A 24,078-nucleotide genomic window follows, 5' to 3' on the forward strand; every position below is an offset into this window, starting at 1 on the left:
GAGATTGCCTGAAATCTAAATTTGACTGTCAATATTGAAAAAAAGAAAAGTAAACGTTAAATCTGAAGGACCAGGTGATGGTTTTAAGTGGCTCTAAAACACATACAACAACCATGTTTAACGTTTCTATTAACACGTGTAACTGAACACGAATAGCACATAAAGAAGCAAGTGCTTCACATAGACAAGATGTTCAAAGACGAGAATTAGCATACAATAAACAAATAAATTAAAGAAAATAAATCCTCTCCCTCGCCATTTATGTGTGGCTGCAGCAAACAAACTGATTTAACTGGTAAATAAAGTCACAACACTGTGGCTGCATCCCTTGAGATTTAACCTTAACCCTCAAGAGTGTTGCATAACAGCAGCAAACTTGACAGATAAAACACAGGCTGTTAGCACCCCCACCCTCCTCCCCAAGTGTTTGACTAGACAGCAGTATCCAAACACAGGGATCCTCACTACACTGACTTTACAAGGACTAATTACCGGCTGGCACTGAGTGCAGACAGATGGTGGAGAGGGAGAGAAAAAGAGGTGGAGAAGCAACACACAGGGAGGGAATGAAAAGATATATATTGTCGTTCAAGTGTATATGTGTGTGTGTTTGTGTACATAAGCTAATTTGCGTCAATAATTACCATCCACCCCGCAGTAGACAAAAGAGCCGCCCGTTCAAAACTGATGTCTGATGCCAGCTTCATTCCTGTGCTGACAATCAGAACATGGAACATTTTCATATAACTGCCTCCTTAGTTGACTGTCACAGTTTAACTGGGCTCGATTGGTGGGGGATAAATAAAAAAGGAGTTAATGGGTTAGCAGTTAGCATTGGTAACTAGTACTAGTGAGTATTTTGTCATAAATATTACAAATGTCATATACAAATGTAATATACATGATGATTGCCCCATAAATTAATTTGAAACTCTGTAGGACCATTAAAAATAATGAACACATCCTTCTGTATTGACAATGCATGAATTTACTCCATGTCATTTAAAAGCAGTCAGTGCAGTTTTCTTAAAGACCAATTTATACTTTCCATTTGTCGTCCAACGGATCCATAATCGCTGCACAAATCTCTTATTCATGCAACATTTGGGAATGCATGCGTGGACATTTTTGACAGAGTAACATGAAAAATGAAAAGCAATAAAACAATATGTGTTACTGTTTAACAAGCCAGCCTGGCACAAACACAGCCACTGCATTAGCATTACGAACAGTTGGCACGGACAAAAACATTTAAGCTACATCATAGCTGACATACAGACACATACAGAATAAATTGGCCTTGAACTGTGCAGCCGTGTCAAACTTTTCTTCAAGCTACCTCCTCAACGCCAAGTTGCAGACAAACAAAGTTAGCAAACCAGAGAGTGAACACTGAGGAGCATTTAGCTGATAAAAAGACATTTTCTTTAGGAGCTGGTGGAGACTAAAACAGAGCTAGAATAAAATAAAAAAGGTGGATGGAGACCACGTGTCTAGTAAACAAATTAATTTATGCCTCTTTGTGGTGCAGGTAGGTTTATCCAGTGGGAAGTTAGGAATAAACCTGCAGCCTTGTCTTTCTCCTCTTACCACCCCTCTACCTCTGCCCCATCACATCCTTTCTCTCCTCCCCCACTTTATTCAAGTCTTCTTTTTCAACCCTCTTCTGCTTTTCTGACTTGCCTCCCCCACCCCAACCTTGCTAGTTATTGCTCCCCTCCATCTCCTCATCGCTCTCTCCTCTTGCACCTCCTCCCTCGTTAGCTGGGAATAAATCTCCAGAAGTAACCCAGTAATTTAACCAATTAGCATCTCAGATATGCGGGTGGCACCTAAATTACGACAGTGCAGAATAGTGATGCATGTAGCCCCGGCTGGTGAATTTACAACCTCTCGTTACATATTCAACCTGCATAAATCAAGCGCTCCCCACTGACACACAGCCTTATGGGTAGGCACGGGCTGAGGTGGAGGGAACAGTCTCAGGGACGCGAGTTAGTTAATCATGTGGAAATAAGAAGCATAACCTAGATTCACACACATGTACATCGACACACACTGATATGGGGAAACACATAGGTACATGCAGTTGTTTTATTGTCTGTAATAAACATGGAAGCTCATTCAGACTCTTCCACACACACACACACACACACACACACACTCCTCAGTACAAATGCTCAAACACACACACTTAAATAAACAATACATTATATAAACTTACACAAACAAAATAATCATAAAACCCCAAAACAATGCACCGGTGAATCTAAGCACAGATGTTTTGTTTTAAGTTCCCTCCCCACATTCCCTGTCTTCCTTTAACTACTCCAAACACACACTCACACACATACAAACACTTTCCTGCCTAAATGAGTGTTTCCGTGAGCTGATGAGAAAGACAAGAGCACCAGCAGCAGCCACTGAGCGCGAGCGTGTGTGTGTGTGAGTGTGTATTACTGCCCGTGTGCCTCTGGTGTTATCTCAGCGCATGGTTTCTGCAGCAGCACGAGGCGTCTGGTCCTCACGGTGGCGGTGGTGACAGCGAGTGAGTGATAACTGTAGTAAAAGTGTAGTAAACAGTCTGAGTGATGGCGGCTGTCGGCGGGGCCAATTGAGCGTGTGACATCAGCCGTGACACATCAGTGGAGAAGCACAACGGTAATGACAGCATCGCCACGCAGCCTGCTCAGGCTATCTGTTACTGCTTAACAGCCGCCACACACACAAACACACACACACATGTACACACAAAATGAACATATAGTTACTGATAGTAATAAATTTAAGCTGCAGGTAAAACCAGCAATAGTTCCAAGTAGTGAATGAAGACATTTCTTTTTCTGTGTGTGTGTGTGTGTGTGTGTGTTGGGTAGAGGCTGCTGGTAGCTTAAAGCAGGAACCTGAATCTTAGGTACTGTTTGGGTTTAGTTAGGAAGGTGAAAGGTCATGAGCTGGGATCCCTGGAGAAAGACAACAAACACTGCTGCTCCCAAAGGGAAGAGACTATGAGCATCATTATAAAACACACACACCGACATACACACACACACACTCTATATACCACAAATCATTATTACATGTAGTCTTATAATGAGGTGGTCACCTTCTAAAAACGAATCCCCTGATGTCTCTCTCTCCCTCTCACCTACCAGCCTCCCATGAGACGCAGACTGACTGTGAGGGACTCATAATTAGACACAGAGACTTACACAACACCTCTAGAATATGGTCCACGGTTAGGGAAGAAACAACGAAGACCACACGAAGGGGGACATGTCACCTGAAACTCATCAGTGTCTCATAACCACATAAGCCAAATAAACACACTAAGAACCGGAGATGCTCAGTATATATCTCAGCTATTGAGACACAGATAAACTTCACCGTGTTTATTCCATTGTTTGTCATTTAGAAGTGCTCTCCAAGCCACTGTGCTCTACAAGCTACTATACAAAGTAAATAGACCATAACTACTTAAAGGATTGCTTCACCCGATGTCCTGAGTTTTGATGGGAACTGTTCTCTAGAAAGTACAAAAACTTATTGACAGTGAGGTTTGTGGATCGTACACAGTAACCACTAACAGTAAACACTGCTCATGGAAACAGACGATGCTGCTGAATTTTCTTAGAGGAATAGTTAGATCCTGCCTGGCAACTACACAGAGTCAAGAAATACTCAAAGTAAGGCAGGAAACTCTGACATAAACATCTTCATGAGAATAACAGCGTCTGATTATTGGAAACAAACAAACTGTTACATGCGTCTAAACATCACTAAGGTGTTTAAATGTTGCTTATGGGCTGAAACTCAGCACAATCAACAAACACACCAAGTTGAAATCACCTTTTAGCTTTCAGGGCAGTTTCTCACAGGAGCGCGTTTTATAAATACTCCAAGACGACCAGTTATATTTATGCAAAAACAAAAGGTCACAGAGAAAAAATGCAGATTTACAGAAACTGCCTTTCATTTTAAATAAACACCCAGATGATACAGGCGGGTTTGACACTTAAGCTGCTTAACACCTACACAGCCTGACCCAAGTTCAAGTGTTTCTATCGCTTTTTCTCCACTTGGAGAATGATACAGAGCGGGAGAGAGAGAGAGAGAGAATAGGAGGAAGAGGGAGAGAGCAGCATTTAACCTCAGAGGGTCAGACCAAAAATTCAGTAGAAATTCTCTGTGATCAATAAGTCCAAGAAATACATGCACCCACACAGAGCACACATAAACACACAGAAGCGCACAAATACACATTCCTAATGGGCGAACACTGGCTAGAAAACCGAAACACTTCACTCACACACACTCACACACACACACACGGTGGAAGAGCTGGCCTCAGCTGCGCTCTCCTCTCGAGCACTGCACTAACTGACGGCTAATCGATTAGTGCTTGGTGAACTCTGACCCCGCTAGCTTCCTGTCTGACAGATTACACCTCCGCAGTTTCATTGGACTGCAGTCGCCTGCCTCTATGTGTGTGTGTGTGTGTGTGTGTGTGTGTGTGTGTGTGTGCGTGTGGCTTTTCGCTTTCTAGCACCACAACAACAAACTGAAAAGAACAGTAACGTGTCTTGAAGGCAGGACAATTCCATTTTGTAAACACCACAGACACGAGCATGCGTGTTTTATTATTGTATATGTGACCGTGTGTGATGTTGGATGTTCTCGTCAATGGCGGTGCAGTGCACAGTGTTTGTTGTTGTTTGGGCGTGTGCTGTGTGTTACTGTGGTGACACAGGCCGTGTGCAGATCAGGCAGCTGAGTCTGGGAGGGTTGATGGATGTGTGTGTGTGTGTGTGTGTGTGTGTGTGTGTTAGGAGGTAAATAACAATGCCCCTCTCGACAGGACACTGGTGCTCTCTTCCTGGCCTGCTCTGCACGGGAAACCGGGAAACACCACCCCAACACACACTCACACACACACACACATGGATATTTATACCTGTGTGGGTTACAATGACTTCACCAGCTCACCCTGTACAGCTCTAACAAAGGGAAACAAGACCTCATTGTGGACTAGTATCCCCCACATACACACACACACACCCCAGGAGAGTGCGGTGCTTGCAGACTCAGCCGTCCGTTAGATCAGACAAGGTTAGCATTTTTACTCCGACACGGCTATTAATAATGAAATGATGCATGGCTGGCACATTTACACTCTCCTCTCCTCTCCTCTCCAAATTCCTTTTTACAGTTGTACAAACTCTCGTACAGTAGGCAAACACACTTTCCCTCGTCCTCCCAAAACACCTCATCTATCAGGTCACTTTGTGGCAGAGGGGAAAATTCCCGATCCCATCGGTGCGTCTCTTAACATGTGTATGTGTGTGTAGTCTACAGGGAGTTTCCAGATAAACTAAATTTGTTTGCTTTTTAATGACACAGCTTAAGATATTCACACACACGTGTGCACACACCACCAACAACCACCTATCATGAATGAACTGCTCTGTACTTTTCCCCTTAATACCTATGTGTGTGTGAGAGAGAGACTAATGGATGTGTGGTAATGGGTGTCTGGTGAGAGAGATCTCTGTGTGCAAGTATCCAGAGGCCCCAAACCGCAGTCTCATCGCCCACCAGGACGGTATCCATGTACCACACAAATGTACACACACTCTCACATGCACGCACATGTCAACTAGCCTTTTCTTCTACAGCCAGTGAAGAAGTCATTCAGTCCAATAGTTACATAATCACTCAGTCAAGTCATCAGTCAGTAAGTGTGTTGATCAATCAGTCAAGTCTACCACAAGGTTAATTAGTCAGTCAGCTAATTAGTAAGTTAGCTAAATGGAAATGACTTATATAGATTTAGCATAAAATCACATCTCCTTTTCCACTTTTCTGACACCCAGGCTTGATTTTCCCTCATAATACTTGAGGCTAGAAATGATTTCTCATACCCTGCATCAGTTCTACAAATTCTTGGAGCGCTACACCAAAGTCTGGTTCCAGACCTCTGAATTTGTGCCCACATTATGTTCACATAATTTTATTTTTCAGTATTTCAAACAGATCTGGTGTCGAGCTCATTAATTTCACTGGTAAGAAAATAAATGAGTTAAACTGTGGACATCATCAGAAACATGAGCATTTTAAACAATCATCATCATAAAAGTATGGATTTGATCAATGTCATTATAAAGGATGATGTAAGTCAGCAACACTTTATTTCATGAGAAACTGCTCTTAGCGACAAACAACTTGGCTTAGACCAATCAGTGTTTACTGATTGGAGCAAAAACGTCATAACAAATGTAAACATGCTGCATAATAAAGTATCTATTATGTCAAGTACTTTACTAAATATTTAAGCTTTAAAGGAAAAGTTTCATGTTCCAAAATTAAAGAAAAATAACATTTCAAGTCAAGTATCTGTATCTTGAAGTAGGAGCTAAATAGTAATAAATAATAATGTCAACACGTTAACATAAATAATAAATAAATTTGTTTGCATTTTCTTAATAAACTTCAGCTACAAACACAGTCAAGTATCATCATGTATGTTGTCTACTTCCAGTTATTCTGAGCATAAATCCACTGAACTACTCACTGACTGCATAATGGTAATTGTACTTTTTGACAACAAGCAGCCTCTTAGAGCAAACGAGGCATCATAACAGCTTCAGCAGGAACAGATGGGAAACCGTGTGTGTGTGTGTGTCCATGGCTGCGTTTGTAGCTTTTAGGGTAACGTGATCCCTGAGTAAGCCTGACTAAGGAAGGGAGGATAAGGGAGGTGAGGGAGGAGGAAAAGGGGACGACAGAAAGAGGAAAAGGGTGTGTGTGTGTGTGTGTGTGTGTGTGTGTGTGTGTGTGTGTGTGTGTGTGTGTGTGTGTGTGTGTGTGTCATCTGTTTGGACGCTCTCCAATTTTATCCCATGGAAGTTTTCTTACTAATACTGACTGTACAATTCCCAAAACATAAAAGATGGATGGAGGAACAGAAAACATGGGTGGATGAAAATCATCAGCTTTCTATCTCCTTTTATATCCCAAATTACCAAAAACAAACAAATATAAAAACCACATTTCTTTGATCAATCCTCAGCCTGCAGCCTTGGAAAAGGAAGAAAGAATTATAGACAAATACTTGTAATTCACATGGACAAAAATGGAGAGCAAAAAATAATAATGATATAAATAAGAGGAGAGTGAAGACTAAAAAAAGCTTTGACCCTGAACAAGTGCAGTTCGTTTAGACAGCCGATAAAAAGCTGTGTGTGTGTGTGTGTGTGTGTGTGTGTGTGTGTGTGTGTGTGTGTGTGTCCATTTAAGCGGGCAGTTAAACTAAATCAGCAAGTAATGCGAATGTCGAGCTTCTAAATGCTAGAACAGGTGCCGACTGAGAGCCTAAATGAGAGAAATGAATAAAACATTCTCCGCTCTCTCTCCCTCTCTCTCTCTCTCTTTCTCCCCCACTCTCTCTCTCAGTCTCTCACCCACTCATAAACACAGTCTCATGCGCACACAAACACGGTGAGAGAAGTGAGCGCTGACATTAAGTCGATGGTATGAATAATTCCCTATAGTCCATCTCCAAGCAACTGCTGACCTTTAACACAGGAAGTGATACTGACACAAGAAAAAGAGAGAAACTCTATAAAAGTAACAAACTCGACTCGGAGTGTGGGACTTCCTGACAAACCAAGACTGTGACAAATAAGACACACACCAAATTAAACACTGCACATCCCCACTCTCACAAACACAACAAAAATGGCTGCCAACCAAGTTTCAACTTTAAGTTATCCAATACCGACACCTTTAAAGCAACGACCCAGGTCCTTACTGTTATTAATCTCTGTGTTTTCAAGACGAGAGGATGGATTCTGGATCTTAATCATTAATACAATAACAAACAAGGGGTTACTCTCCCTCCCAGCAACTGGTCTTAGCTTGCATGCTAATGTTAGCTATGTCTACGTTCTGTCATCTAATGTTGAAGAGGGAGGACGATGACCCAGCTGAGGTCTGGACTTCCAGAGAGCTGTGTGCATCTAATACTCTAACTCCGGGCACTATGACATTAAACAGCCTCAATAACACAATCTGCCCAATGAGACTGGTGGATGCAGACAAACCTGGCAACCCTTGGTTGTTGTTTATGCTTATTGTTTTAAATGTTTTACTTTCTTTGTTGTTACGTGAGATGCAAACTGGACCTAAATGTAGACAAGTTTAGTGTATTTATGCCTGCGTGTTGTCTTTTTGTGTCATCTGGATTATTATCATTATATTATTTACATAACATTTTACAACATGCTGTGTTCACATCAATACAGCAAATTAGAATTTGAAAGATAAAGATTTGAAAAAAATAAGCTGGGCAAAGAAGGAAAAGAGACACGAGGACGGGTCAAAAAAGGAGGAGAGTAATATCTCACTGTCTATTTTAGATGTGTGTGTGTGTGTGTGTGTGTGTCAGACAGTGACAGTTGAGCGAACAGTGACATACCAGGTTGGCAGAGATATTTTGGTAACTAGGGCGAGAGGGAGATAGAGAGATAGTGAGGAAGACAAAGGCAGAAAAGATGAAGAGATCGTTTAGAAGATTCCCCCTCGCTCCCTCCGTCGCCTTTCTTCACCTCCTCTTCCTCTCCCTCCTCTTACAGCTGATTGACAGCGCCCTCTCCTCCCCCACCCAGCGCACTTTGATTGACAGGACTCCCCAGACTGAAGCTCTTATCCCCTGAAACAAACCCTAGTCTGCTCCTCCTCACCTCCTTTCTCTCCTCTGTCTGCCTAGACAAGCTTCCACCCTCCTCCTCCTCCTTTTACTCCTCCTTTCTTCCTTTAACTCCCTGTAAATGCTTTCTTATCATATCCACCTCCTCCTCCATTTGTTCCTCCATCCCTTCCTCCATCCTCCCTCTCCCATCCTCTCTTCCTCACGCTGTGACCCCTCTTAACCCTATAGATTACACACACACACACGTAAAACACACATATGTTTTCACACACTCATACACACACAGGGAACCCCTTAAACCCCTCAGGCTTATGTGGGCCCCTTTTAGACTTTGAGAGGACGCACACTGGTATCCATACCCGTACCCTCCCCCCACCACACCACCATCACCACCACCACACATATACACACTTTCTAAATGCCTTTCTCAAGTCTTGACACTGATCTGAGTCCTGAGTACACACTGCCTGAGACTGTAACCCCCCAAAACTACACCCACACACACACACACAGCCTGAGCCTATTAAGCCAATCGAAGAAGTCTAAACAGGCAGCGAGCTGAGCAGTGAGGTAGGTAACCCCTCAGGGGCACAGACAGAGTGAAACAAAAAGAAGAAGGAAAAAGAGAAAGCGAGAGGGAGGCAGTGAAGGAAGGTGGAGCAAGGAGAAGAGGAAGAAAGCGAGCTGAGGATGGGGGAAGCTGGAGCGTGGAGCAGGAAAAAGAGGAGATGAGGATGTTGAGTGATTGAGAAAAGACTGTAAAAGATATAAGGAGGAGAAACTGCAGTTACACACACACCGAGGACGAGAGTGGATGTGGCTCTTTAGGAGTCAAGCAGGCGTATGATAGGATATCGTTGCATGTCGTTAACCCTATATTAACCCTGAGAGGCAGCGGGACACTCACCGCGCTACAACATGGATTAACTGGGCCACACACACACACACACACACACGGGTACAATAAGCAAGCTGTCAGTCACACACAAATACACAAAAATGCACAGAGGGATTGATATCCTCATTGACAGCATGCAACGAGCTGTCAATCACATGCAACGTGTTTGTGCCGTATGCTATGTCACTTTCTTAATTTGATGTATTTCAAACAAGCTGAACGAAGAGTTTTTTATTGATTTGTTGAGTTCGCCGTGCACCACAGTCCTTTCACTGTCTACTTATTAACTTACTTTAACAGGATGCTACAACACATATGAATGTATGGCATGAAGCTGCACTCTATCCTATGTGCTATATTAATCCCATATGAGCCATTAATGAAGTAACAAGAACATGATCCCTCACTGGCTTCCCACCAGGGAACACTGACAGTCAAACTAGAATCACTGCACCACTAAGGCACCCAAGGCTTTATCTGCTTTCTGTGCATACTCGTACTTTAAAAAAAACTCATCGTGTGTACTCATCGCATACACACGTGTACTCTGTGAGATTACCAAGCTAGATATAAAAAGACATGGAGTTAAAAACCATTTAGCCGCTTCACACATGCTAGAATTTAACAATTACTGGGATATTTTACTCATAAAACCCGATAAACACTCTGTACCTTGTTGTTGTTTGTGTCTTATTGCCAAACCCCTTTATGTCTGCAGGTGTAACCAGACGTTACCATGGCAGCACAGCTCTTAGTTCTGATGTAGCCGGGGGGTACGGAGGCAAACGTTTAAGGCTTAAAATAAGTCAATGTTTATTCGTGTGAAATTGTCTAATTTGCATTAGACTGGATCAAATTTGAGGCTGTATGCACAATTTCATACAACCACACAGAAGTGTTTGTATTTCAATGATTAATTTAGGTGAATCTTCTTTTTATTTTGAGGACAAGTTTTTTACAAGTTTAATTTAAAAGCTTTCTACCGTTCTTTGACTCCCAATCTCATGTCCTGTCAATGTGTCTGCGTCTGGCTGTCACCTCCCCATCCTGCGTCATCGCCCACCCACCTCCACGTGCACACATAGCTGTTGCTAACCTCTGCAGTTATAGCGCCTGCTTCTTACACCAACGATCAGCGTCACAGTGTATAGACAGTTGCACAGGAAACATTGCACACATTGAGGGAAGAGTGCCTTCCACCAAACGTTAGCAAAATGTGGATGAAAACGAAATGCAGTCAATCAACAAAAGTGAAACTGAAAAGACGATGGCCTATGACAGGACAAAGAAAACCTCAAAATCCACCACAAACTATTAAAAGAAACACGAGCTGAAGCTCTTGTGACTAGAATACCCAAACCTTTGCATACAACTGTTTCCTAATCTCTGCCTGTGTTGACAAGCAGTGACACATTTCTAGATCTTATTTTGACTTTGTCCGTCTCTCTCTCCACATGTTTGGGTAGGACAGCAGAGATCCAGATGTTGAGCTGAGAGGCTGTGAACCACTGCAAAGTGGAGGGGGGGTACAGGAAGTATCCCACGGTATCCACGGTAACCTTGACATTCCATCCTGACCAAGTTCCATGACATCTCCCACAATTCACTCTGCTTCTCTCGTTAGCCTTGAAACACACACACACACACACACACACACTAATTGACCTTGGACCAAGGAAATGCTCCAGCTCCGTTATGTTGTCTTTTAACTTCCTGTCTGCGCTGGAAAGTGGGAATGTGTTGTGTCATGTAGATTGACATCTGCTGCTTGTGGGCACCTCTGACATACAACATGAGCTTAGAGAACATAAAACTTTCCTCTCCAGCACTAACAGCACTAATTAAATTACTCCACAGGATCAGGTGGTCTCACTGTTATCTAACACTCAAAGTGACTGCTCGGTGCATTTTATCATATCGATATGATATCAGAGCAGAAGTTGGAAGCTGGATCTAAAACCCAGTGCAGACTCATTTAGTCTTAGTTTGCTATAACACTGCACAGAGCAATTATTGTATTACAATAAATAATCCAAATTATATTGGCAATAAAGTGTATCTGTGATGAAAAGAAGCTTTAATGAATGCTGATAAATCAAAATTAACACCAACACGTTTCACGCATTTGTAAAGAATTTGAATGATGTTAATAACTTAATAATCTTCAGAGCAGTTTCCCGTCTGCATGCACTAAAAAGTGTCTTTTTATTCCACCGTTTGTGGTCATATCAGGACACATCACCGACTCATAAATCAGAAAAACAGTTTGATCTAATCACTGTGACCTTTTACTTGTGTTACTGTAGCCAGCTATAGCAAAAGCAGAGAAATGAAACAAACCCGGACAAGGGCGGGGCAAATAAGGTCAGCAGCCACCAAACCTCAATGCAATAACCCACATTTTTGATTATGTACAGTATTTGATGTGTGTAATGTATCACCTTTTCTTTCTCTGACTTAACCCGAGTCATAACCATCAACCTGCACACACACAGACCTTTCAGGCGAATGTATAATGGAGTGTAAACTGAGAACTAGCTGACAAAGACAGAAAAATGGGGCTGTGGCGTAAAGATACTATAATGTCCTGCCCACACACACACACACACACACACACACACACACACACACACACACACACACCAGTCGATCTTGCGTTTTTTGTCTTACATACTGTAGAGCGCACACACACACACACACACAAACAGAGACTTATGGTCTTTGAAATTGCTCTGGCAAAGCTTACTTTGAGACACAAGTGTTTATCTACTTCAGAAGATTTCTCCAAATACACAAAAACAGGTGAAGTAGAGGAGGAGGCGAGAGAGAGGAGAGCAGAACCCTTAAAAGTGGGAATTAAGGTGTTTGACTTGGGAGCAGATGAGAGGAAATGTTGAACTGGTGTTAACCTATCATCATACATGGCTAAAATTAGGATTTATTTCCATTGGGTCAGTTTTTGTCTTAAAGTTGAAATTGTATAAATATAATATATAAATATATACTGAGAGCAAAAAGTACACAGTAGAAAGACTGTGAGATTTGATTTGATTTGATTTGATTTGATTTGATTTGATTTGATTTGATTTGATTTGATTTGATTTGATTTGATTTGATTTGATTTGATTTGATTTGAAAGAAAACCACATGAAAACAATAATTTATGTATTGTTTGACCTCAAAAGAAAACACATGAAAGTGTTATGCAACCCAAAGCATTTGTTTCTTTTATGGTTTTGAATGGAAGAGAGAACAACAATACTTTTACACCTTTGGCTGCCTCAGCTGTCAAAACTGGTCTTAGGTTAAAACCTTGCATCTCCTCTCCAAGATGCCAAACAGTCTCCTATACCTTAAAGTATCATGTACATAAACAAGCACTGTAGTACACGTGTTTGCATCCAGTGAAGAAGCACTAAAGGAGGCTAGAGACACAACTCCAGGTTAAGAGTGATAATGAATAATTTCACAGAATCGTAGATTAGCGCCCTACATAAGCTCATAAATGGATCATATTTACTATAATCTCATTAAAATGACATAAAAACCAGATAAATACAGTACTCTGGACCGTTATTTGAGGTGGGTTTCACTGGCTTTCCTCATTATGTGGTGAGAGTCATGAGAATCAGCAATATTTCACCCAACCACCAAACACACACAGAAAAACCTGCTCACACAGGGTTAAAACAACTGCCAAGAAGAAATCAGATTAAAATGAGGTTGGATCTCATTTCAGTTTTTCTCTGTCACTTTTTTCTTTGCTCATGACCCATTTTTCTGTGCCGCTGCAGGAGAGACAGAGACGGAGAGAGAAGGGGAGCGAGGGAGGGATAACTTCAGTCCTCCATCTCAACAGACAGACAGACAGGAAGAGGGAAAGAGAAAGACAGGAGCGACAGGGGAAAACAACAGACACCTCCTGCTAGTAAACAGCTTTGTGTTTTGCATTATGTAGAGGAAATACACACTCATTTGAGCACTCTTTGTTCACTCAACTCTGAAGTCGTGCATAAATGCATATGTGTGTGTGTGTGTGTGTGTGTGCATGAGCCTGAATCTGTCAGATAAGAGCTAGTATCTAAACAGCTGACGTGCATTAGTTTCCCATTTGCACAGGTCAGTGATAACATTATTGAACTGCACGTGCACATGTAAGTTGAATGTGCAGGGACGTTGTATTCCTGCACGAGTCTTGCTGTGTGTCCCACAAATGCAAAGCTTGAGTCTTAAGTGTTTGTCTCTTCCTTCAGAAGGCACTGAGTCTATCTGAGGTGCATCTATTTCAGGAGTGACGGCAGATCATCTGAACACGCAGACGTGCCGTCCTATGCCACCATTCAAACAGGTCAACACAATCCCTTATCCAGAGTGTGTGTGTGTCTGTGTGAGTCTGTGTGTGTGTGTCTGCGTAGGAGAGAAAAAGACTGAGGAGTGAGAGACAGTACCTGTCGATGATAACAGGGTCTGAGGGTGTCTCATTACGGTTTCCGCAGCTCTTCTTGTCACAGCATCGACTACGGGAGGAAAAGAGAATAGAAGGCACAGGGCAATGTTAGAAAAGTGTCAGACACAAAGAACATACAGTACATTATGTGGAACTTCCAATTTAGTTATAAATGGGCGTGATACTGTGTTACATTACGTGCTTTGTACTGATGTAGAGAACCTATCACCAAATTCACAGCAATAGATCAAATCTAACTAAAACAGGCCACGCCGAGCAGGTCTACACTGACAGCACAGATAAAAATAGACTTATATGACAAGAAAAGTGAGTGTATAGCAGGATCTGAAGGGAATACACTAAGTTTTAAGGCACTAGCCAACTGGAGAGCTTAGTCATTTTGTCACATTCTCCAAAACCCTGCTGCATTTTACACATAAACTGTGCCCACTGAGAGGTTTTAGAACAGATACACCACCAAAGACACAGCTGGATGAGGTTGGGCGTTTAAACTCAGTGACCCCCAAAGCAGTTTTTTGTAGGTAATTCGTGTTTTCTAGCTATCACAAGGTATCATAAGGTTTTGGGGAAGATGTGAATGGACACATCCAGCTGCTTCTTTTCACACCTGCCAGAAAGGAGCTTCACCAAAGGGGCATCATATGTGTCTCAGTTGTATATGAAGAAGGGCTTTTCCAAGCAAGAGGTACCACTGATGGGGACAGACTCTAGGTCCCATTAGTACGTTTGAGTTTGTTTTTCTCTGCACAATCACTAAAACATTTTTGTGATTAGTGTTAGACTATGAAAGTCAGCTCAGTTATGGATTTTGTTCCAAGTTTGTGCCATATCCTGTTTTGTTAAGCTGCGTGTGTAACAAATCTCTTTGTTTATCAGCGGAGCACAATGCATGAGCCATTCAGGTAGTCATTTAGCATGGCAAGTGAATACAGTTCCAGGAATGTCCCCAGAGAATGAAACAATAGTGTTGTACTTTATGGCCATATGTCAAACAACCTCTAAAATCTCTGGCATTTCATATTATGATTTCTGAACACACGCAAGTGAGAGAAGAAGCAAAAAACTGGCATGTACACAAATGTTCACAAAAGGCTTTCTTATGTGCATCAATTATGAATAAAGGTGTAAGCAGGAGGAGGGAAAAGAATAAATCCAGGTGATGGAAAACAGCGAAAGGGTTAGTGTGGGAGAAAAAGCTAAAACAAGAGAGTGAGAGGGAGAAGAAGGGCAGGAGAGGTGGGGAGAGGTTTGGGTGGGAAGAAGAGGAAGGGGAGACGTCTCAGATTTCCCACTGTCGCAGATGGCAGAGGTGAAAAGAAAGAGACTGATATGTTACACCTCCCATATTGTCTCCACTATCTGCTGCTCTGCCTCTCTTTCTGCTCGTCCTGTCATTTCCTTTCTGTCGCTCTGTGATCTGGGTCACTACTCGACCCCGTCAGAGAAGAGTAAAGAACCAGTGAGAGGTTAGTGAGGAGAAAGACGGGAGATAAGGTAATGGGAAAATGGGGAGCAGGAGAAAGGAGGAAAGCTAAGCCCGTGGAAGGAAGGGTGAGAGTGAGCCGGGGAGGGGTAGATGAGGAGGGGAGATTAGGGGAGGACGGAGGAGGAAGAGGAGAAGGGAGCAGAGTGGAAGATGTTATAAATGGAGAGGTGATGGGAAAGAAAAATGAGGGGTAGGATGGGGGTAATGTAGCACTCATTGCTCTGGATCCTGGTGATCTAATCATCTACTGACCCCCTGCATCGCCCCCTCCTCCCACCACACATACACACACATACAAAAACACACTTGTAAACAATAGAGTATCAATAGCATGAACGGGAGACTTCACGTTCAGCTGTTAACAAAGTTTATCAATGAAACTAAAAAGTCTCATTCTTATTAGATATCCAGCATTTTTTAGAACTAAACATTTAACACATACATGAGTTGTATTGTACAGTGGTCCTGGTTGTAAAACCTTTCATCAGCTTGTGCCAGAGCTCCAACCTGGTTTTCGACGCAGTGGCAGATTGGCTGGGAGCATATGGCTAATAGCACCACCATGACAATGAGCCACACTGATTAATGGACGCCCTGAGCTCTTTGTGTGTGTGTTCTACATTGTGTGTTGTGGGCAAGGCCCCTGCTGCAGAATCAGCATGTCAGAACACGAGGCAACAGCCGTAACTTTGACCTCAGCGGCTGTTGCAGACAAGCAGAAGTCGTGCAGTCTGCACTGCTGCAGCTGCACTGCTGCTGCACTGTTGCTCCCACAGAGGGAATAATACTACTAATAATAATAAACCTGCAGGACAGACGCAGAGAGACGGTCGTTCTACTGTACGGTTTCATGTATACTGTTAATGTTATGCAAAACAGTTTAATCATGTCCACAATTCTTCCCTCACATGATGAACAACAAGAATTTACAGCAAAATCTGTTGCCACATACAATTTATTTATAAATTCCTTGTAAATCACATCAGAATTTCAATAGGCTTTCCATAAACCTCTGCAGCTGAACTGCCTAAGGAATATTCAGCGAGCTATAGAATAAAATATTAGTGTGTCTCATTTCACAGCTAAAATCCCTGCTTGTGCATATAGATGAACCCCAATTTATATTGTTACACTTAAAGTTGTTCAGTGACAAGGTCAGGGAATAGGAACAACTTAATTCATGTGCTAAATTTGAATTTTTATAACTGTGTGTGCACGAGCAATGTGAATATGCATATTTCTGTGCAACTGTGTGTGTGTGTGTGTGTGTGTGTGTGTGTTAGAGAGAGCAACAGAGGGGGTCCATGCCTATATTTTATAGTCAGATTGTGGAGGAAGACCCATTTGTTAGCCACAAAACAACAGGAGGGTTCAGATTGACTAATGAGTTTCTCTGTGTCCTAATTAACCAGGCGTCACAGACACACACACCCTGCACATGCATCCACACACACATTTTCTATTGTATAGCTAGGTTGGTAAAATACATCTATAAATAGAACTCTTTGCTCCCAACCTACTTCTGAAGAAATTCATCTTTAGATTATAATTAAAGCAATGGCGCTGATAGCTAAAACACGTCTTCTTCAACAGATACAGCATGACTTCATGTGCATGTCTATGTATGTATGTGTGTGTACATGTGAGGGGGGGTGCAGGGTGGGTTAATGAGGGTGACAAAATAGGAAATGTATCGAGTGCAGAGAGGAGACAGGCGAGAACGCTCTGCAGAAACAAACAACGTATGGTGCAGATGAAAAGAGTAACAGGAGAGGAGCGGGAGGACTGTGATGAGGACTTGAGGTGAGCTGAGGAAGATGTGATGCAGTCGTCCTCACCTGCACATGATCTCATGTGTCAGCAGCACTCTACACATCTCTGGGTTCTTGTCTTGGCCTTCATAAACAATTGGCTAAAAAGGAAGAGAGAGGAGAAGAAAATACGCTGTTAGTATAATATATAAATACATTTAGTCTTCTGTATGAACAGGATGGTTTAGGTTCTAAACAACAGCAACAAATATAAGTAGTTTAGCTGATAGACTGTGTAGAAAATGAACTATTATAACAGCTAATTGTTATCGGAGAGTCTTGAAAATGAAGAAACCATCAAAACATTTACTGTATTCGACAACTGCAGAAGAGGCGATTGTATTTTTGCAGCACTGTACTGTGGGGCGCTGTGAGGAATCCTCTTCAGCAGGTTATGGCAGAAACACTCACAGTGTTGTTGGGGTAACAGGTTCGTTCCCACTTCAGCTCAAAGAACATGCAGTTCGGCAGCAACACCTCTAGTTAGCAAACACACCCACTGTCGCGTGCACACGGACACACACAAACACCTCGCTCACATGCTGTTTCGGGTAACAAAATAACAACCATCTCATCTGCTCACACACTGATTAGGTGAATGTCTAAAGTTGAATGTTACAAAGCATAAAGTTGCATATTCACAAAACTGTGGTCACAGCATCAGCTGAAGCTTTGCCTGCTTCAATTATACAATATTTCTGGTTCTGGTGAGGAAGCTCACAATAAAGCGAAAGCCCGAATCACACACCACTAAGCTACCTATCAATCAATACACACGTCCCGTCTGTCTTTGGTCTATTCCAGTCTGTTTGATCTCTCCTTCCAAACTGCAGCGAGTCGTGCAGAGTGACAAGCTCGCTTTTCTCAGGGAGTGGTGAAGAAGTTTCACTGTCCTTTATAATAGACTTCAGCTCTGGTTCAGATTACCTGCTGCCATGAGGGGAACAGCGAGTTGGAGTTTGTAGAGACAGGTTGTTTAGTGAAGTGACAATGCTAAGCAGCTGAAAACATGACTAATTAAACACTGATAGTGTATATTTACATGTTCTGCAACTTCACATGTAAAAGTCATGTAAAACATCAGTACATGAGTGTGGTTGAATTTTGAAACCAATTGATTCAGAAAAAAAGTCAGAGACTGAGGTAGAATCAGGTTGGACACGAGAGAGAAGCCTTTAAAAGGATCATATTGTATGAATCTGGCCTGTGTCTGAGCCTGGGCTGTCCCAGCAGGGGCCCCAGGGCGAGTGTGTTCCACATGGGGCCCCAACATGAACTAGGACTGTAGAGCGTGCCCCTCATTTGTAGAAACTATAGCCCAACGCGGCCCTGAGAAACTAGCTTGGAGCTCTGTAGAATAATGTAGAGCAGTGACAGTGGCTGCACAGTGCGAAAGCCCCATTACAGGATTATTGTAGCCTAAAGCATTTCATACTAACAGTAAGTTGTCTCCGGGACCCTCTATGTTTCTGCAAATGGAGCCCCCCATTTGTTTTAGGGCCCAGGGCCCTTGTCAGTTATAATTTTCCATACATGTGCATATAATCCGGTTGAAAACTCTCTGCTGAAACTGTATCAACACATGAACCTGGTGGTCCAGGACTGCAGGGCTGTGCATGCCTAGTTATGAATATCTGCATTATGAAACAAAAATAATCGAAGCTCAAGGCCGAAAGTGCAACAGCGGCAAAGCTAACATTTCCAAAAGAGCCACTTTTATCAGAGAAGCTGTACAAGACGATGATGGGAGAGAGGATAATGTGCAATTTCAGCCGCATGTGATGTAAATTAATTTATCCTGGAAACAAAATAAGCAGGTATCCAGACTGAAAACATTTGAAATGATCTCAGCCAAAGCAAAGCAGCTCCTGTTAACACGTCACTGATGCTGATCGGACAACCAAGACATCTGAAACTGCTTTTCTAATCCCTTTTCATCAACATTTCAACTGTAATATTTTCCCTCGATTATGGTTTAATAAAAGCAAATCAGAGTGTGGGAACAGTAAGAAAAGACAGAATTTGAAGAGGAAATGTACTTTTTAAGCCATAGTTCTGTCTATGATTAGGTCTGCTCACTGTGCCATGGGAAAAGAGTGGGCCAAGCAGCTTCCTCTGAACTCGCTTCTTACCATGGACAAACATGCATCAATGTCATCTCAACCTCTCTTCTCTCTACTTTTTTTGCACTTTTGCTCTTTTGTTCTCTCTCTTTCTCGCTCACACGTACACAAACCTTCACACCTTGGGCCAGGTGAATGCATTTATCTTTATGAACAGAATTAGGACTGATGTGACTGTGCTTTCCACCAAAATCACACAAGAGGTCAATAAACTCTTATATATCATATTTTCAAGTTTGCCCAAATCTATCACCTGTGCTGTGAACTCACTGAACCGAAACACTGAATATGTGGAATTGTTCATTAGAATATTTCATAATTAAGTCTGATTATGTTGATTTTATGTAGACTGTTCTCTACAGATACATTTTTCTTTCTTTTTGCAGATAAATAAGATCCAGTTCTCACCTCCCTGACCTGACACCTTGCCTTGTTTATGTTGACTCATCTCCCTCTGTGGCAGACCTGGGTCAGACTCTCACAATCCTTGTTTTGTATTGACCTTGTTTGAGGCACTTTACAGCATCACGGTGACTCAGATGATGCGGATCACAAAAACAAAAACTGCCAATCCCAGAAGCATTGTGCTAAACTGAGCTCTGAAGTTTCTAATACCACTTGGTCTATCCTGCATGGCTGATAATATTTAATTTCTCAGACTTTGTTACTGCCTTTTCCATCCCGGCCTTTGCGTGTCTCAGCTTCTTTATCACACTGTCACCTCACCTGCTCCACTCTTCTCTTTCATCAGCTTTTTCCTCCTCTGTCTCCTCCCTCTCTCCGCCTCACCAAGCCTTTCATACACCATCTCTGCCGCTCTCTCCTCCACCTTTGAAGTAGCATGACATGCGCGGCGTGTAAACAAGGAGCCGTTAAGCAGGGGAACACACTTCCTCCTGCGTTAATGTCAGGTCGACATGCAAGCTAGTGATCCGACAGGGCCGCAGTGACAGACGCTTTATTGTCTGGGACAGAGTCGTGATCAACTGGCACCAGCTTCTGAAGGCTGGGGGGCACTTTCCTCCTCCGTTTAACACAATCATATACTGGCCCTCTCAGCACACATGCACAAAACAGGTAGACAGACAGAAATAGCAGAATAACAGAAGTAGGTGCCAAAGTGCTTTGGGTGCCAAACGTTGGAGTAGGCTTTACTTTCCTGGCAGAAGAATCACTGTCAGAAGTGTGAAATAAACAGAATCAACAATATGAGCCTAATAACACCATATGACTTAACAACGCTACACAGCAGAACAGTAAAAGAGCAAAACCCAACCTGACAGTGAATGGATTTAAGACTTGAACGCTGATCAACAACCCTAACTCAAGACCTGCAGTTTAAAGGCCACATCTATGATTTTTGACTGTGTTGTGTAAGTTGGGTAAGTTCAGTACAGTTGTTTATTCTAAATAAACAATATAGTATAAACAAAAAGTAAGTGACAAGCTGCTGCTGCTCTACTAATTTAAAAAAAGTTACTACTACAATTTTTGCATTTGAACCTGTGTTAACTTGTTAGTAGTAAAAACCTACAGTTTATGGGCTCTGGTGAGAATATTATGCATAATCAAAACTGCACCACTCTTATCCTTCGTTATCTGTATGCATAGCTGTTGTGAGCTTTTAAAATAAGGAAGAGGTGACATACTCTTACACCATTCTTGTAGCTGCACTGACTCGACTGCCATGTGTGAAGCTGGTGATTTATTAATGATTAAAAATCAATTAAAGGCTAAAAACAGGATTATTAAATAAAAATCATAATGCGTTGCTTTTGCTTTGTTTCTTTTTTCCTCTTTCTGTTTAGACAAATAGTGAAGCACTGTTTACAAAAATGATTGATGTATAAACCATTTTCAGTACTGTTTTGTCCTTTTGGATTACACTGCGCCTTTAATGGTAACACAATATTACATAGGTCAGTGATGAATTGTATTACCAAGTAGTTAGACTGTGCATGTGTGTGTGTGTGTGCATGGTTAGAAAAACAGCGGCAATGACATCACTGACCAACTAAGCCAACCACACCACTGTTTTGGTTTGACCACCTGTTAGGTTTCCACTCCTCTGTCACTGGGAATCACACGCACACACTCAACTGAGCATGCTCTATTGCTCCACTGGACGTTTCCTGCACGCATACAACACTAAATACCTGTGCTGTTTCCCATTTGTCATCTCTCTGTTCCTCTCTCAATCACACACACACACACACACACACCAGTGCTCACACAGGCAGATACCCACAGGTGCAGCAAACACCTGTCTGCAACACTGTGTTGAGAAAAGATGACTTTTCCTTTTTGAAACTTAAAAAGTATTTTTCTGTAGGCAAAAAAAAAAAAATCAGCCGTTTAATTTGAACTCACTTTGTGTGTGTGTGTGTGTGTGTGTGTGTGCGTGTGTGTGTGTGTGTGTGCGTATAGCTGGCTGTCACCTCACCAAGCTCAAGCTAAACAGTGTTATTAGAGAACAGTGTGGTCCCTTAGGCCTGCCAGACACACACACACAAGCACGGGCACACGCACAGTATGCGGTGCGGCATGGCAGCAGCCGTGTGAGACTCTATCCGAGCCTGGAGTCACATTAGCGAGTATTCAGTGAATTGTGTGGCTTCTTGGCTCCTCATGCTTTGCCACACACTCTGACACAATAACACACACATACAATACATTTCACCACACAGAAAACTCTGTTTCTTGTGCAAAAACAAAAAAAAAATCTGCCTTGATTGTAGCTGTTTACCTGGAGAACATGTGCACGAATACTTAAACCTGCCTGTTGTTCCGTCTGTCTGTCTCTCTCTTAACTGTGCCTGCTGCTCTCTCAGTCATAAAAGTACATATAAACAAAAACACAAACATTAACAGAAAAATTGGATCTGATCAGAAAATGCTCTCTACTCGTCAGACCAAATCCCAGAGGTGCCGTTACATCTTCCCACTTCATACTGTGAGCAGCCGAATTACACTCCTGTTCCTCAACACTCGCTCATTGCCTCCTCGCTCTAATCACAGCGAGAGAAGAAGTACAGGCAAAAACGCCTAGAACCATGTGGTGTGTGTGTGTGTGTGTGTGTGCATGTCACCACCCACACACACACAATGTGGAAACACCCACCCGCAGAATTGCGCTCACACACACACACACAAACACTCATTTTTGGGTGTGTGCAAGTACACGCAGATAGAGGAGGGCGGCGGAGTACAGGAGAATCAGTGGAGCAGTTCATTGTCAAAGAGGTAACAGGAGAGGTGACAGACTGTGTGTGTGTGTGTGTGTGTGTGTGTGTGTGTGTGTGTGTGTGTGTGTGTGTGTGTGTGTGTGTGTGTGTGTGTGTTAAAATGTGTGTTTACCTGTTTAGTCATGGAGTCTATGAGTCGAACATAAAAGTCCTGCTCTGTTCTTATGCCTGTTGGGAAACGGAAGAAGACAGAAAGCATAAACTCTACATAGATTCTGACAAGAAGAACAACATACAAAACTGCATTAAAAAAAATACATAAAAATGGGTGAATGTTAAAGAGTGAGGATGTGGGAAAAATGTATTTATTTAATTAGTTCAGCCATTTATAACAAAAAGCTCCTGCAAATGTAAGATCCACCAGGTGATAAATAATGTAGGGGAGCAGAAAAACATACTGAAAATAAATTACACAGGATTTTGTCTAAATTTTTATTTGCAATTTTTCCGTATGAAATCTTGTTATTAATTTTACTTCTGACACAGTAGCCTCACTGTAAAGTGTCAGCAGCCAAAAAAAGGCTGAGAACAACTGGAGAGGCGTGTGTACACTGAGGAGCAGCCACTAACTGTTTATTATGGCGAAAATAAATGCTAACCAACAAATTTGTGTTTCTTTTACTGCAATACTAAGACGGCTTTATTTGTACAAGCCAGAATCCAAAAATGTGCAATTCAAACATCCTCTACCTTTAGACTCTGGACTTTCTAATCCAGTCGTGATGCTCTGAAAACTGTCCAATTTGAATTTTCCCTGGTGAGGTTAAATATCGCCTTTTGACTCAAAACATCCATAACTTCCAAATGGTGCAGCCTATTTGCAGTGTTCACTTGAACAGATGAAACATATTAAAATCAATAATCACAGTTCACAGTATGTTTCATCTGAATCCCAGAGGAGCCTGGATATTCCTGCTGGTTGATGCTGTTGTTTTATCTCTCGGCGCTGTAGAGGCCTGAACACCACAGCCCACAGCCACTACAACAACCGTGCAACCAGCCCAGCCTGACAGAGGAGCCACTTTAGGGGGCACAAACTTATTTAGGCACAGTGACACTGACAAAGCCAGGAAGCAGGCACAAACTTCCTGCTTTGCACTGACTTGTTGAAATGTGTGCAGAAATTAAACAGAAATCCCTCTACTGCACATTAATCTATTCTGTTACTGCAGGAGAAAGCATGCTACCAAGCTGATTTAGTAAATTATATTGTAATAAGTGTGTGTGTGAGTGTGTGTGCCTCACTCACCGTTACTGTAAAGGAGCTGCAGCCGGTAATGAATCCCGTTATTGGTCTTCTCTCCGTTTGTCTCCTTAACACACACAACAGACACTCA

At 42.3% G+C, this 24,078-nt stretch overlaps 1 protein-coding gene across 3 annotated transcripts in view; it reads right to left on the minus strand.

The window, feature by feature from the left end:
* Positions 1-24,078, minus strand: part of LOC113170697 (transcription factor COE1-like) — a 68,270-nt gene that overhangs the window by 42,093 nt on the left and 2,099 nt on the right. For 2 of the 3 annotated variants that reach the window (XM_026372896.1, XM_026372894.1), the window contains exons 3-6: positions 23,991-24,054; positions 22,854-22,909; positions 17,401-17,474; positions 14,057-14,125 (exon numbers count right to left, since the gene is read on the minus strand). In XM_026372896.1, coding sequence (XP_026228681.1) covers positions 14,057-14,125; positions 17,401-17,474; positions 22,854-22,909; positions 23,991-24,054 — 263 coding nt within the window. The remainder of the gene's footprint in view (positions 1-14,056; positions 14,126-17,400; positions 17,475-22,853; positions 22,910-23,990; positions 24,055-24,078) is intronic. The other variant, XM_026372895.1, reaches the window with a different exon arrangement.

This window comes from Anabas testudineus, chromosome 14 (assembly GCF_900324465.2).
Source record: "Anabas testudineus chromosome 14, fAnaTes1.2, whole genome shotgun sequence".
Lineage (NCBI taxonomy): Eukaryota > Metazoa > Chordata > Actinopteri > Anabantiformes > Anabantidae > Anabas > Anabas testudineus.